Consider the following 16,262-nt stretch of genomic DNA (forward strand, 5'->3'; position numbering starts at 1 on the left):
TGACATAAGTCTGTGTTCTTTCTTCTACACCACAGTATATTTCAATAGATTACAGACAGACTGTGCATTGCATTCTCCTTTCAAATGCTCACAAAAACACTCCTGATAGGACAAAACAGGAGTTGAGGCCAAGACCTGAAAGGACTGTTTAGCGTATCCATGCTGTCACAATAAAGTTTCAACCAGAAAATCTCCAGGATGATCTATGGGTTGAATGAGCTATAACTTACAGGATTTTAGCCAGGAAACACAAAAGGAGACAGACGAGAAGGGTTTTGGTAATAAAGACCACATGAACCCCAAACTAAAAAAAAAAAAAACCAGGCCCTAATTCACTATTAGTCAAACACAAGCTTGGAGACAAAAAACTTACCAGAATTACAGGATACCTGTTGTGGGGGTGGGGGCGCTTGATGTGTTAACGACTGATGCTGATGGTTCGGATGGTGCTGTAGGTGTTGGTGCGGAGATGGGTGCTGGGGATGAGGGGACTGGAGCTGGCTGTGTTGCTGTGGGTGCTGTGCTGGGTGCTGGGGACGCTGCGGATGCTGTGGTAAACCATGCGGTCGATGAGGCGGATGTGGAGATGGCTGTGTATGCATCTGTGGGTGGGACAGCGAGACTTGTGCAACAGAATTACTGCCTGTGGTGTTGAGGCCGGTGCCATGACTGTTGGACAGGCTGCTTTGGTTGCTGTGTGGGTGAGAGCTCACTGTACTGCTAGGAGAATGCTGATAGGAACACGAAGTGTGGGACTGCTGGGAAGGTTCAGAAGGGATGCTCATCAAACCTAAAAACAAAGAGCAAGATTATTTGTGGTCAAATTTCAGTTGCATTTTATGACAAATATGTGCAAAATTATTTATAAAGCAAATTGTGTATGTTGTCAGGAAGCAACTTTGCTTCAGTTTAACAAGTGTTTATGGAATACCCACCATACAACGGCCTCTGAGGTTACTGAGAAGAATGAGAAACATCATTCCCTACACCCAAGGAGCTCACGGGCTAGAGGAACAGACAGACACTTAACGATATTATAGCCAACAATATAAATGCCAAGGCAAGGGTATGGAGGAGATTCCAGGAACAACTCTGATTCTCGTCTTTTCAGTACCAAGGGGCTAGAGATACAGAGAGAAGCCTTCCTTGAAAAGACAGTATTTGAGTTGAGTATTGAAAGATGAGTCAATATTAGGAAAAAAGTGGGAATGGTATTGGGTCAAACTCAGAACGTTTTCTGTAGGCCTGAAGACCAAGGCTTTAATAGAAGAGGACTGATACAAGCCCAGTTATCTCTATCTCTTTCTTTGTCTACTCCAAAATCATTAAGTCCCAAGTGGCTAGGATCCTAAAACTAAGCAAAACAAAACAGCCACCTCCACTGTTTCTTTTCATTACTCTTATGGAACATTCTTGAGACCTGTACAGTTTAGAAGTTAAGAGTGCATATTTTATAGTGCCAGAAAGTAGGGGTTTTAAGTCTCTGCACTGCCATTTATGTAACATGTAACTTCAAAAAGTTACTTAATCTCTCTGAGCCACAATAAGCTCAAGTATAAATGGGTATAATATTAGTACCTACTTCAGAGCTATTGTGAGGACTGAATGCCATGGTGCAAATGCAGGATGCAGGATGAGCTCAGTAAATGTTAGCTGCTATGATGATGATGATGATGATTAGGCCAGAAGTGTCTAATGTTAAAAATAGTGTATGTTTGGTTTGCAGGTAGACTCTAATTTTAATAAATCTTATTACAACATTTGCTTCTACACAACTAGGCTAGTTTCATATTCCAACAGATAATCCATACACTGTTTTGCTGAACCAGACATACAGAATGTCATTAGATGGAAAAATAAAAATTAAAAAAAAAATCCCACGTGGTAGTACCTGTCAGTACAAGGATCAAAGTTTTTAACAAAGATAAAATTATTCTGATACTTGTCATTAATAGTAAAATTATATTTGAGTGCACTGTAAGATAAGCTTAGAACATAACAAGTTAATGCCTTATAGGCAGAAAAGTTGATGTCAGTTCTTGCCTTGGCCCTGGAAAACTATCATTTATAGGAAAACTTTAGGGTTATGGCAGTAAGATGAAAGAAAATAGTAATTTCATTATCTATTTGCAATAAAACCCTAGCATTTTAAGAGGAAACCCAGACATGATCTATACCAACATTTTCAATCTCGTACTATTTTTAAATAAAACGAAACCTCTCTCAGAAGCCCAATATGTAAAACTGATAAAGCTGCTTTTCTTGAAGCTAGGGAAAGAAGCCTGCTAAGCTTTCTCTCTTCATTCACACACTCTCCCCTAGACCCTAACAAAAGACAAGGGCTCGGCAAAGAACAATTTGAAACCCACTGAGCCAGTCCATCTCTCTTCATTTCATAAACGGGTAAGCTGAAGACCCAAGAGGCAAAGTTAGCTCAGCTGATTTTATGGTGGAGCCTGGACTGGAGCCCAAAACCCCCGTCAATGCCCGAATCCTGCAACACAACGGGCCAGGTTACCACTAAAAATAATGAAATGAAACAGGCGTGCAAGATGAAATGCATCTGCCAATCCTGTGCTATGATATAAATACATACAGAGGACAATAAAGGCACAAAGGGCGTAACATAATTATTCAATCCTGATTATGATAATGGTCTAACATGACGTATAACAGCCGCTCTGTGGAAGTAATTATTAAAAGACAAAAATACTTTTCAATAAAAAGCTCACCTTGTTGACTAAGTGACTGCTCAAAGACTGACTTATAAAGGCTCCGAAATGAGGCACTGAGATCTTCAAAATTATATTCTGAGAAAAGCAGTTGTTTGTCTCGTTCTGGTAGGTTATACTGTGGCTGCTGCTGAGGAGTTAACGACTGAGCGACTGGTTCCGGATGGCTGGTCACCTAATATTAAAAGAAAACACTACTGATTCAGTGGCTCTGTATCAGAATTGGTTTGTTACACAAAACGTAACTGAAAACACTGGTGCAGACACCAGAGTCCAAAGGAAATAACTTCCTTGTCTCTGGCTTTCCCACCCTTTGTTAAGTTTTGGTACACATAAAGGACAGACCACAAAACTGTTAACTTGGAGCTTGAGAAACAACAGAAAATTAATCCAACCTCCATATGCTACAGAGGAAGGGAAAGAGTTCAAAGAAATTAAATGACTTGCCTAAGATCAAGCAAAAAGTGATGAGCTAGACCTAGAGCCTTTCCAGTGTCTGTACAATCTGCATCTTGGCTTCTACAGAAACAATTTCATCTCAAATTCCACTGTACTATGAAGCTACTAACAATTCTCATTCATATATTCAATTAATCTTTAAGTATTTAAACTCAAGTACTGAGTAGTGTGAGTCAGGCTGTATGGCACTGCCCAACCAAAGCAGCAATAAGCTTCAATACACCTAACTCTTTCATTTCTAGTGGAATTTAAAGAGAGAGAAGAAATTGACGGGAAATGAGAAATTAGGAGATGAAAAACAAAAGAAATTCTGAAAAAGCAGAATAAACTAGGGCCTTGAGTTACATGGGGCGGCGGGGGGAGGCACTAAAAAACCAAACCCATTGCCATCGAGCTGATTCCGACTCACGAAAACAAAGGTAGGATATTTTCTAAGATTTGTAGACCAAAGAATGTTTTTCTCTGGCTTTCCCATATGAATGAAAATTTGGATAAGCCTAAGGCTTTAATTCCAAACCTATTTCCTCAAAACTCTGCATAAACCGCACCATTATCTTATGGCATTTAGTGTTAAGGAAGAGACGTCTGATTTGTGTTTCTTTGAACGAAACTTATTTTCACAGCCAGGGTATTTATATGGGTGATAATCTCTGCAATTTTAAAATTCACCGTGATATGTCTAGATGATGGTTTTTTTTTTTTTCATTAATTTTTCCTAAACTCAGTAACCCTTTTAATCTATATTTTGTCTAAAAACTGATTCTCTACCAAGTATTGTGGTTTCTTCTGCAGGAACACTTTTAATCTCAGTCCTCCATGTCTACTGCCTTTTTTTTTTTCACATCATTTTTTATTTCTCTATTTTTTCTGCACTCTGGGAAATTTTTTTTTTTCCCCAGACCACTGGTAGCGGTTTTGCAGAGTCAACTTTCTTCATATCTGTATTCAGTGTAAATTCTAATTCTACTCTGAGTTTTTGTTCTCCTTGTGTTATTTTATTTCAGGTCCCTCCCTTTATATCTTTGTCCTGTGTAGGTTTTTTCCTGTATACTCATCCTGCAACAGGGAGTGATCAGATGAGATCAAATTTATACCAGCAAACAGTGTACGTGTTTGGCTCTTGGGGAGGAGGGTTAGTTGCCAGATAGCTTCAAAAGAAGTATCAGAAACTCCAAGGATTATGTTCTTGTAATCAGGTAATGGAATCAGCATAGTGGCAAGAATACTCACTCACAGGTCGCTTTATATATAGCATATCTTTGTTTTCCAGGCCAAAACACAACACTAGTTAACAACTGGATAACAGTCTATCCTAACCTTTGGAGGGTTTGTAGAATCCCCTTCTCAGGCATATCAGCTGAAAAACAAGTTGATATATACATCCTCTAGGCTCTTTTTCTAAGACCTATGGAAAATCATAAAATGTAGCTCTGCTAGACTCAAGTAGGATTTGTTTTTCTATTCCAGTTGCTTCTCACTTGAACATGGAATAGATGGAGTAAAATAGACAAAAACATGTAATGTAACACAACCACATATCTCCATCTAACTTGGTAAAATGTAAGTACTCAAAACACTGCCATGGTAGAAATTTGCTCTACTTAAGCCTGATTGTATTTATCTAAGTTAATGAATGAACTGTGTGAGTAAGAAATATACATCTTCACCTTTTATTCGCATTTAAATTACATCTGTTTTAGTTCTAAGCACAAAATGAGTACCCAACAATGAAGCTAACTTCACCAAGACTTACCGGTGTATAACTATGCACACTTCCAACACTGTTCAAATTAACAGATGCCAAACTCTGGTCTGAGAGACTGTTGTTAAGGCTACTGCGTGGGCTATCACTACCATCCTGATCAGTGTTGTACAACGTTACCTACAATGAAAAGAAGAAAAAAAAATTTTTTTTTTTTAGTAAGTAGTACCAACTGTAACAAGTACTTCTTAAGCAACTCTACAAAAATACAACTGAGTTGGCATACGGCAGGAAGACAAAAATGTTAGTGGTCTTTCCTATGATATTTACCCTAACTTCATGCCCCACACACTAACACCGTGTTCATGTTGAAATCACTCCAGCTCTCAAACTAAAGGACATATCCTGTTCAGAGATACATAAATTCAATTTTCTATCAGGTATAATTAGTTTATCAACACATAATGAGTTCAGATTATAGTAGATTTTTACTCTGTTAAATATTTCTACAATGGGTAAATTTACTTTTGCTCAATCTTTCAGCAAAACTGGTATACCATTCTATTAAAATCTTAGGCTTCCAAAAAAAGGATACGAACAAAAAATAAACCAGGTATTTTTTGAAAACCATAGGCATCACAGTGTTTGGAATATTAAAAACCGGAAATCCAACTGTCCAACTCATTTGCAAAATTATATATGTGATCCAATTTTTTAAACTAACAATTAACATATGAATATATGTTTTAGATATGAAAAGTCATATACCAAAGTCTTAAAGATGATTAACTGGCAAGGGGCTGGGGATTCCTAAGACTTTTACCAGTGTATATTTTTACAATGCTTGAATCTGTTTACAATAAGCATCATTATTTTGTCATTAGAAAAAAAAGCGTTTTTAAAAGAACAAACTAGCCTAACTCTCCTTCAAGGTTCTGTTCAGATGCTACTACTAACTTTCCTTTCTGTATTCCTACCTCATGAGAGCGTTTGGCTTTATGACCTAGCTAATTTTTAGCAAATTTTTATCACCTACTGGACTGTTGGCTCCTTGAGTCCCCAATAAATATCCACAAACCGCAGAATGCTTTCTGCTCAGTATATTATTAATAAATACTTGCTCAATTTAGTAAGCAACTGAGCTATCGCCATCCTTCTCTCTGTGCTCAAAATGGGGTCATGTTCAATGTTTTTGCCAGGAGGCAAAATATGCAGAAAACTAGGCGTATATGGACTTATATTCAAGACAAAATCAAACTGTCTCACATTCACATCAGATAGAACAACTGTGTATCTCGGAAATGCATAACGGAAAAAAAAAAAAAACCCCCACTGTCATCGAGTCGACTCTAGGCAAAGATTTTCTGGTAAGTACTTCCAATGAAAATTTCATAAAAATCATCTTTTGGATTCCTAGAAATAATTTAAAAACTCTAAAGCAACAGAGTATCAACAAATTACAAGCAACCATGGTCATTTTCTTGGCTACTCATTCTCTGCTATCACTCAAGCAAGAAATACTCTTCATAATCCTAGACGACTCCTCTTATTTTATTTGGAAGCAGATATATAGTTTTATTAAAATATACAGAGTTTTATTAAAATACATATTTTTATTAAAAATATATATATAGTACAGAAATTATTTATTACAAGGGAAGCATATCCATGTAATCACCATCTAGATCAAAGTATAAAACAGCAGTTCTCAATCTCTGGTCTCAGAATCCCTTTTATAGTCTTAAAAATTGAGGAGACAAGGAACTTTTGTTCATGTTGCTATGCTTATCGATAGCATATAAGAAATTAGAACTGAAAATTTTTGTTAATTCATTTAAAAAATAACAATTACAAACCCAATTAACATATTAACATGGAAATTTTCTTCTATAAATTAATAATAATTAAAATGAGAAGAATGGCATTCTTTTATATTTTTGAAAATCTCAGTGTCTGGCTTAACAGAAAGCAGTTGGACTCTGTTTCTGCATTCAATCAGTTATGACATGTCCTTTGGGTACAAGTATATGAAGAAAACCCAACATCGCACAAATAATACTTGGAAAAGGAGGGAATATTTTAATTGACTTTTTAGTCATTTCTTAAAGATTAGCTGCAATGTGAAATCTTATTGGTCATTTAGAAAACACAGGTTTACTGAGTTGTGCAGATCTTCTAAATTTGGACATATTTCATTATACAAATAAAAAAAAAAACACACTTGTTAACATCACCACAAATCTCATTACAAAAGTCATTTAAGAAGGGGAAATGAACAGGGGGTCACCGTGGTGAATACAAGTTTTCCTAAGTTCTAATTATTGCTCAAAAGCTCAAATTTTATCACTGAAAACAGACACCGTCAATTGTTTTTCCTGAAGTGACAAGCTCACTTTGTTCCATTTTTAAGAAAACATCTGTCAAATACCCAAATGTGAGTAACTGCTGTCAGTTGTTCTTTCAAATAAAACCAGTGATCCATGAACAAAGCAGCTAGTTTAGTTCCCAACTCAATTACACAAATGCTTTCCTTGAGGTAAGAACTGTGCTTTGGCTATATAGTACAAGTGCTTTATACGTACATACAAGCAGTCCCCAGGTTACCAACGTCAGACTTACATACAACCCGTACCTATAAACCAATCCCTGTAAAGTCTATTACATTAAAAATTCAAGGTACTTATAATGGTTCATAATAACAAACAGGTGCTACTTTGTGACATGCATCAAAACATTATTATTATGATTGCGATTACCGTATATTATGTTAAAGCTCTTTTAGTGTATCTGGAATTATTTCTTTAATTTTTTTAATGCAGAGAACAGTAACTATATACTACATACTAAGACAAACATTTGACTAACCGATGCTATATACGAACCATGCCTAACTGTTCTGACTTACGCACAAATTTAACTTAAAGACAAACCTGGGAACAGAACTCGTTCCTAATCCGGGGACTGCCTCTACTTCCTATTTCAACACAAAGAATATTAAAAAAAAGTGTGTGCTCAAGGGTCATGATTTAATAAAACTACTGTTTCTGCTTCACCAAGGACATTCTTAAGTAAAGCTAGTTTTTGTTTTTTAAACTGAGGGTGTATGGTAGTAAAGGATATAGTGACTACTAGCTGGGTGTCACTGCCTTAATTTGTGCTAAGGGGCCAGCAGTTTAACACATCACTGGTTTTGCTCCATCGGTACAAATGCAAATATAAGGAAAAAGGCACACAATATTTTAGTATTACTGTGACCTAATGAATTCCCTAAAAGGGTCTGGGTTACCCAAGTGTTCAACGACCATCCTTTGAGAACCGCTGATATGAACATTAATAGCACCCCAAGAGCCTCCCTCATGCACTCTCCCAAGCCAGCCAGTCACTGTCCATTCCCGGTTCCCAGTCCCCGGTTACTACTATATAAACTTCTATCGCTATTGATCAGTTTTCTTGTTTTTGAGCTAGTTAGTATAAATGAAATCATACTATATATATCCTTTTCTGTCTTCTTTAGCAGGAAATTTAGCAAAGGATTACATGATGCTTTATTTTCTGTTGTATTAATATCTACTCTTAATTTTTATTACTTCTTTTCCATTTTTAAAATTTCATCTTATTCCCTTCTGTCCAATTGATAGTTTTATCTATTTATGTCTCAGATCTACCTGGAATTGATTTTTGTGCACAAAAATACTATTATTTCATACAGATATCAACTGATCCAGGACTATTTATTGAAAAGACATCTTTCCCACATTGAATTCTGTTCCATGAGTCTGTTTATTCTTGTGCCAAAACCACACTTTGAAGTTTAGTCTTGGTATTTGGAAGTATAAATCCTCTGATCTTTTTCTTCAAGATTATCCTTACTACTGTTGATCATTTTGGATTTCCATTCATACTTTAGGGACAGTTTTGTCTTTTTCTATTAAAAAAAAAAAGTACCCTAGAGTTTAGATTGGGGTTGCACTAAATCTATTATCAATTTGGGAAAAAACTGACTTCTTCACAATAGTCTTCTCTTCATTTATATACACACACACACATCCCTCCATTTACACCTTTTCAGTAATTTTTTTTATAGCTTTCTATACAGAGTTCCTCTTTTGTTTAATCTCAGGTACTTTTAAATACCAACATAAATACTATTTTTTAATTTTCTAAATGTCTGTGGCTAGTATACAGAAATACAACTGAGTTCTGAACATTGACCTTGGATCAAGAGATCTGTCTAAATTCAGGTTTAGAATTATTAATTCTAATGGTTTATCTCTAGATTTCTTCTGAAATTTCCATGTAAATAATCATGCCATCTGTGAATAATGACAGCTTTATTTCTTCTTCTCCAAACTATAATTTTTATTTCTCTTTTATGACATCAGTGACAGGGTTCCAATATAATGTCGAATAAAAGTGTTGACTGCACACATCCTTCTCTAATTCTAGATCTCAAAGGAAGTTTTCAATACTTCACCATCTAATATAGTCTTTGTTAAAGGTTTTTTATAAATATTCTTTATCGTATTAAGGAAACTTCCATCTGTTTACAGCTTATCAAGAGTTTTTAATTAAGAATGGTAATAAATTTTAATAAATTTTCTCCTAAGATGGGCATATGGTTTTTCTCCATTTTTCTATTAATGTGAACAGCAAGGATCGATTTTTGAGTGTTAAACCTATCTTGCATTCCAGACGAAATCAAATTTATTTGTGCTGTATTATCTTTTTTATATATGGCTGGATTCATTTGGTAATATTTTGTTTAGGATTTTAACGCCTATGCTCACGAGACAGAATGGCCAAAAATCTCCTTTCTTGCAAAGTTCTTGTCAGGTTTTAGTATCTAAGTTATGCTGACTTTATAATACGAACTGAAAAGCATTATCTCTTTGTTTTATTCTCTTGAAACACTTGTGTAACATCAGTGTTACTTCTTTCTTAAAAACTTTGAAGAATGCACTGAAGCCACCCAGGCCTAAAGTTTTCTGTGAAAGAATATTTTTAATTATGGATTTAACTTCTTTAACAGATATAAAAAAGGTCCTTGGGTGACCAGTTTGCACCCAACCACAAAGGGTTGGTGGGTCGAACCCACCCAGCAGGATCACAGAAGAAAGGCCTGGCAAACTGCTTCTATAAAGATTGTAGTCAAGAAAAGTATGGAGCTCAGTTCTACTCTGTAACACATGGGGTCATCATGAGTCGGGGGCTGACTCAACAGCAGCTAACAACAACTGATATAAAAGTATTCAGGTTTTCTATTTACTCTTGTGCCCAGTTTTGTTGAGCTGTTTTTGAGAATTTTGTCTATTTTATCTAAAACTTCATTGGTATAAAGACGTTCATAATATCCTCCGATAACCTTAATTCTGTAGCATCTACAGATATCTCCATTTTCATCCCAAATATTGGTAAATTGTGTTTCTCTCTCTTGCTTCATCAGCTTTGACAGTGGTACCTTATCAATCTAATTGCCTTTAAGTGAATTTACTACATCAGGTATGGTATAAAAACCTTGTAACAGTACTCCTCTATTTCTCCCACCCCTGCCTGTGTGTTATTATTGTATACATTTTACTTTATTATTGTACATATTTGACTTCTACATATGTAATAAACCCACAATACATTTTTGTTATTTTTGTTTTAAACAATCTATTTTTTTTTTTATTACCCTTTAAAGAGATTCAGGTAATAAGAAAAAATGGCTTTATATTTACCATTCCTTTATGTAGATACAGGTTTTCAGCAGGCACTTCAATTATAATTAGGTTGCTTAAAGTTGTCCTCACAGCTCACTACTGTTTACTTTTTTTACAGTCTTCTGTTTCATTTTGGATAGCTTTTATTGCTTTATCTTCAAGATAACTAATCTTTCCTTCTACAATGCCTACCTTACTGTTAATTCTGGCTAGGTTGTATTTTCCAAAGTAGACATTGTAATCTTTATCTCTGGAAATTTGATTTGAGTCTTCTATCATCTTTGATACTTCTTGATGCAGTTTGAATGACTGATTTTTTTCCTCATTATCGGTTTTTTGTTTTGTTTACTATTTCTTCGCATGCCTGATAGTTTTGTTTTTTTTTTAGATGCGAGACATTGTGAATTTTACATTGAGTGCTGGATATTTTTGTATTTCTATACATGTCCTTGATCTTTGTTCTGGGACATAATTATTTGACAAGAGGAATTAAGTACTGATATATGCTACAGACATGGATGAACCCTGAAAACTTTATGCTAGTGAAAGAAGGCAGACACAAAAGGCCACATTTCGTATAATTCCATTTGCATGAAATGCCCAGAACAGGCAATTGTACAGAGACTGAAAGCAGATCAGTGGTTGCCAGGAGATGCAGAGAGGAAGGAGCAGGGGGTTAACTGTTTATGGTACAGTGTTTCTGTTTGGAGAGATGAAAATATTCTGGAATGAGATGCTGGTGATGCTTGCACAACCTTGTAAAAATACTAAAAACCACTGAATTGTATAGTTCAAAGTGATGGTGACTGAGTTATACTGAAATAAACAAGTAATTTTTTCTTAATTACTTAAAAACAGCTTGATTCTTTTTGGTTTACTTTTAAAGAGTGCAGGACCACAGCCACATTTTAGTCTAGGGCTAATTTTGTCCCACTACTGTGGCAAAACCCTTCTGAGTACTTTAAGCCCTCCACCTCAAGTTGGGTGGGAACAGGAACTATGTTCAGCCCTGTGTAAGTCCTGGAGACTGTTCACACTAATCCTTTCAGGAGGCTCTTTCCCAAGCTTCAGGGAGCTCCCTCTTGCTCATGCACTGATCAGTAACCAGCTGAAGACTCAAGAACAACTTGCTATGTATCTCCAGAATTCTTGCTCTGTGCAGCCCTCTATCTTCAGTATGCTGCTCTGAGAACTCTAGCCACCCTAGAATTCCTGATCTCCCAGTTCCTCAGGGAAATCTCTGAGCTACTGCACCGTGCCCTGGAAACTCACTTCAGGCAGTAAGCTGGCACAATGATAGGGCTTACCTTGTTTGTTCACTATTTCTCAGTGATCACTGTCCTTTGTTACTTAGCATCCAATCTCTTGGGGAAAAAAAGTTTCATATATTTTGTCTGTTTTTCTTTTTTTTCCAGTTGTTTCAGGCATCAGAGTAAATCCAGTCCCTGTTATTCCACCTTTACTGGAAGCAGAAATCCCTTATTAACTTGATTAAGTTTACAAAGAACCGACTTTTTGTTTGTTGACTCTCACTGTTGTATACGTGTTTTTCACGTCATTGACTTATATTTTATTATCTTCTTTCTTCTTTATTACTATTCTTTCTACAACTTATTTTGCTCTTCTTTCTCTACACACTTAAATCTTTAGTATTCAATCTTTGTTTTATTCCAGTGCATGCATTTAAGGCAAATACTTTTAGTTATACTTTTTTAATACCTTAGGCTTTGTTTGATACTTCATATTTCTGGTTTTCATCAGTTCGAAGCACGTTCTTATTTCCATTTTGATTCCACTTTAACTCATAGTTATTTAGAACCATGTTACTTAACTTGCAATCTTTTTGGGAATTCTTGGTATTATCTTTTTGTTATTATTTCTACCTTAATTCCACTGTGGTTGGAAAATACGCTCTGTATGATGTAAGCCTTCTGAAATTTGCTGAGACTTTATCATGTAGCATAAATCAGTATCAATATAATCAATATTGGTAAATGTTCCATGTGCACTTAAAAAATGTATATTCTGCAACTGCTGGGTGCAACATTCTATATTATCAATTGGGTCAAATCTCCTCATTTTGTGGTTCAAATCTTCTTTATTTTTAGTGGACATTTTTGTGTTTGTTTTGATTTGGTTAGTTTGTTCTAAGAGTTTCGGGGAAAAATGTGTTAAAATTTACCAATATGATTGAGGATTTCTCCATTTAGTTCTGTCATCTCTTAAGGCTATGTTATTAGGTGCATACAAATTTAGTAGCATTATAGTTTCTTAGTGAAATAACCTTTTTCACTAAAAAAAAAAACAAACTATTTTCAGTAATGAGTCTCGCCCTACATTTACAATGTACCTCATCAGTGACACATAATTGAATTTTGTTTTTCCATCCAGACTGACAATCCTTGCCTTTCAAGGTGAATATTTAGTACATTTACATTTAATACAATCGCTATAATTAGATTTAAATACTATTTGCTTTCCATTGGTCCCATCTCTTTTTTGTTCCTTTTCCCTCATTGCTTTCTTGTGAACTTTTGGGTTACCCAAGAATTCCTTATTAGCTGTATATTATTTTATTATTCTTTTAATAACCTACAGAAGTCGTTCATAAGATGTGGAATTCAGACGAGTAACATTAACAGCATTCAGTAACTTGTAAGAAATACAGATTTTCAGAACATACTCCAGATCTACTGACTCAGAAATTCTCTGAATTCCAGCAATCTGGGTTTTAACATGCCTCCAGATGATTTTGATGTACATTGAAGTATTAAGAACCACTGCCCTATGCACCAGCCCAGGGGCAGTGACTGGAAGGTAGGAGGGAACAGGAAAGCTAGTAATAGGGAACCTAGGGTTGAGAAAGGCGAGTGTTGACATGTCGTGGGGTTGTTAACCAATGTCATACAACAGTATGATGGGAAACTAGTTCGTTCTGCAAACCTTCATCTAAAGTTCGATAAAAACAAAGAACCACTGCCCTAGATATTACAACAGGCCCCTGACTTAGTACTTTTATCATTTCCCATATAATGCAAAAGTACTAACTGCATTTATTCCTCCTGCCTTGCACTAATACTGTCATGTATTTTACTTCTACATATATTTTAGACCCACGAGGCATTTTATTATATAACCGTATTGTGACTGTTGTTATAAGCAACATTCATTTATATTTATTGCTATATATACCCTTTTTTTTTTTTTTTATACCCTTTTAGTGATCTTCATTCCTTCCTGCATGGGATGGTTTTTCTTCTGTCTGAAAAATTATCTTCAATTTTTTAATGCTGATGTATTAGGAACATAGTCTCTCAGATTTTGTCTTTGTGAAAAACCTATTTTTTTAACTGTCATTTTTTTACAGAAAATTTTGGTTGCAAAATTCTCGATTTGGCAGGTTTTTGCTTTCAGCACTATACAAATTTCATTTCCATGTCTGGTTTTCATCATAACTATCCAGAAGTCAGTGTCTGCCTTATCATTGCTCCTTTGAAGTTGCCTATTTTTATCCTCTGATTTTAAGCTTTTGTTTTTTTTTTCTTTGACTTTTTTTTTTTTAGCAGTTTGATTTTGATTCGTCTGTGTGTTCTGCTTTGTACTAATCCTTCTTAGAGTTCTCTGAACATCTTGAATCTGTGGCATATGTTTTTCATAACTTTTAGAAAATTAAAATATTGCTTCCTCTTTATTTCTTTATTCCTCTCCTTCTGGAACCCTAATAACAAGTTTGTTTTATTCCTTTTTCCCCAAGTCCCGTTTGCCTCTTGAACTTTTCTGAATTTTGCATCCTTTTTTCTTTCTGTACTTCCACCTGCATATTTTGTACTAACCTATCTTCTGGTTCACTGATTTTCTCCTCTGATGCAGCTAATCTGCTGTTAAACCCATCTCTTGAATTATTTTCCATTACTGTATTTGTCGGTTCTACAGTTTCCTCTTGAGTCTTCCACATAGATTCTAGTTCTTTGGTAAATTTTCTATAATTCATGTATTTTCTTGAACATATTGGTCATAGTTATCTTGAAGTCTATAATGACTAAATCTAGTATTGGATCATTTGTGGATCTGTTTATGTTGTCCTTTGCTTTTATTTCTCTTGATACTTATTTTATTCTGTTTCCTGACATGCCTGAAAATTTGTAACTGAATGCTAGACTTTATGTACAAAAAATTACAGAAGCTCTGGATGGTGTTATCTCCTCTAGAGATTTAGTTTGCTTTTGTGAAAAGAATAATATTAGCATATCCCCCTAATACCAGTTGATGCTGGTGTATTTTGGTTTGCTCTTACTTCTAGAACATAACCCTTCTGAGACATCAACTTTAAAGCCTGGGATGTTTACAATGGTTCCCTACTTCTAACTTGGAAAATCCTGAACCATAATTTTTTGTCTCCCCTGCTCTGTAAGTCTACTGAATTCTGGATGGCCAAAAATCTACTTGATTTGCCTATGTCTGATGCAAACATGCACAGGTTAGATGTCAGCAAATGCCTTGAGTAGATATTGATTGCAAAAAGTTTGGCTTATTTCTGAGATTTCTCAGGACCCTGGCTCTTCAAGTCCTGGCTGTTTGGTAACTCTAAATGACAGTTTCTGTCTCCAAGTTCAATGACTGCCTCAAGCTGTAGGATGCTACTTTCTGTTCAGCCTCTATTCCCTGCACTGAGAACTGAGAAATGTTCCAAGGGAAATTTTGCAGAGGTCATCTCGGTGTGTGTTCCCTTCTCTGGGCTCTTGATCCCTGAAGTCCCGGCTGTCTTGTTTTCCAATGCCTCCACTTTATTTTTATTTAGGGGGAGGGAGATATTTTATGCAGATTTTTTAGTGTTCAGGGCAGAAGGGTCAGACTGAAACTAGTTGATCCATCATATCTGGAAGCAGAAGTCCAATAACTCCAGCTTCTTTAACCCCCACATTCATTTGGTCATGAAGTCCTAGCATTATCACCTCCTAAGTGTTTCCTAATAACCACCACTGTCTATGTTTAGGCCTTCAGCATCTCTTAATCAAGCTATCACAAAAAGAGTATTGGATATTTCTGATTCCAATTCAACTACTTCTCAAGTCTAGCTGGGCATTATTAAGGATTTTTTTATAAAGTACAGATTCCTGGGCCTTATCCACAAGGGCAGAGTGTCTGATATGACAGACTTGCAATGGATTCCTGGAATTCTCACCACCACCAAACACACAGATAGACAGGTAAACAGACATACAGGCAGACACACTTACCTCCCTACGTGATTCTGATGGAATCATTCCACGTATTGGTGTTTGGGATGAATCATTATACTTTAGCTGCCAGTTTCCTTTCTAAATTGTAAATCTGATTATGTCACTTTCCTGATTATATTCTCTCTTCCAAGTGTTTATCCATTTTCTATCTACCAAGGAACAGACCCTATTGTACTGTATTAGTGCATTAGTGAATGTATAGGTGTTTGTGCTTATGTGAGTGGATGAGGAAACGGGAGAACAAGAGACAAAGTCAAGTGTAAGTGAAAGCCAGAGCAAGGAAGAAATGGTGAAAGCTAGACGCACAAGGCAAGAGCAAGAAGAGGACAAGGATGAGTGTGAGAGGTGTATGGTTTCAAGGTGCTCATGGTCTAGTGGGAGAAGAAATAGATGTTCAGAACTAAGTTAATTCATGAACCTCTACGTT

The 16,262-nt window shown here is 35.8% G+C and overlaps 1 protein-coding gene across 4 annotated transcripts in view; it reads right to left on the reverse strand.

The window, feature by feature from the left end:
- Window positions 1–16,262, reverse strand: part of FOXJ3 (forkhead box J3) — a 165,310-nt gene that overhangs the window by 14,682 nt on the left and 134,366 nt on the right. For all 4 annotated transcript variants that reach the window (XM_064281813.1, XM_064281814.1, XM_064281815.1 and 1 more), the window contains 3 exons: window positions 4,945–5,073; window positions 2,733–2,907; window positions 374–790 (listed from right to left, as the gene is read on the reverse strand). In XM_064281813.1, the coding sequence (XP_064137883.1) occupies window positions 374–790; window positions 2,733–2,907; window positions 4,945–5,073 (721 nt within the window). The remainder of the gene's footprint in view (window positions 1–373; window positions 791–2,732; window positions 2,908–4,944; window positions 5,074–16,262) is intronic.

Source organism: Loxodonta africana, chromosome 3 (genome assembly GCF_030014295.1).
Source record: "Loxodonta africana isolate mLoxAfr1 chromosome 3, mLoxAfr1.hap2, whole genome shotgun sequence".
Classification (NCBI taxonomy): Eukaryota; Metazoa; Chordata; class Mammalia; order Proboscidea; family Elephantidae; genus Loxodonta; species Loxodonta africana.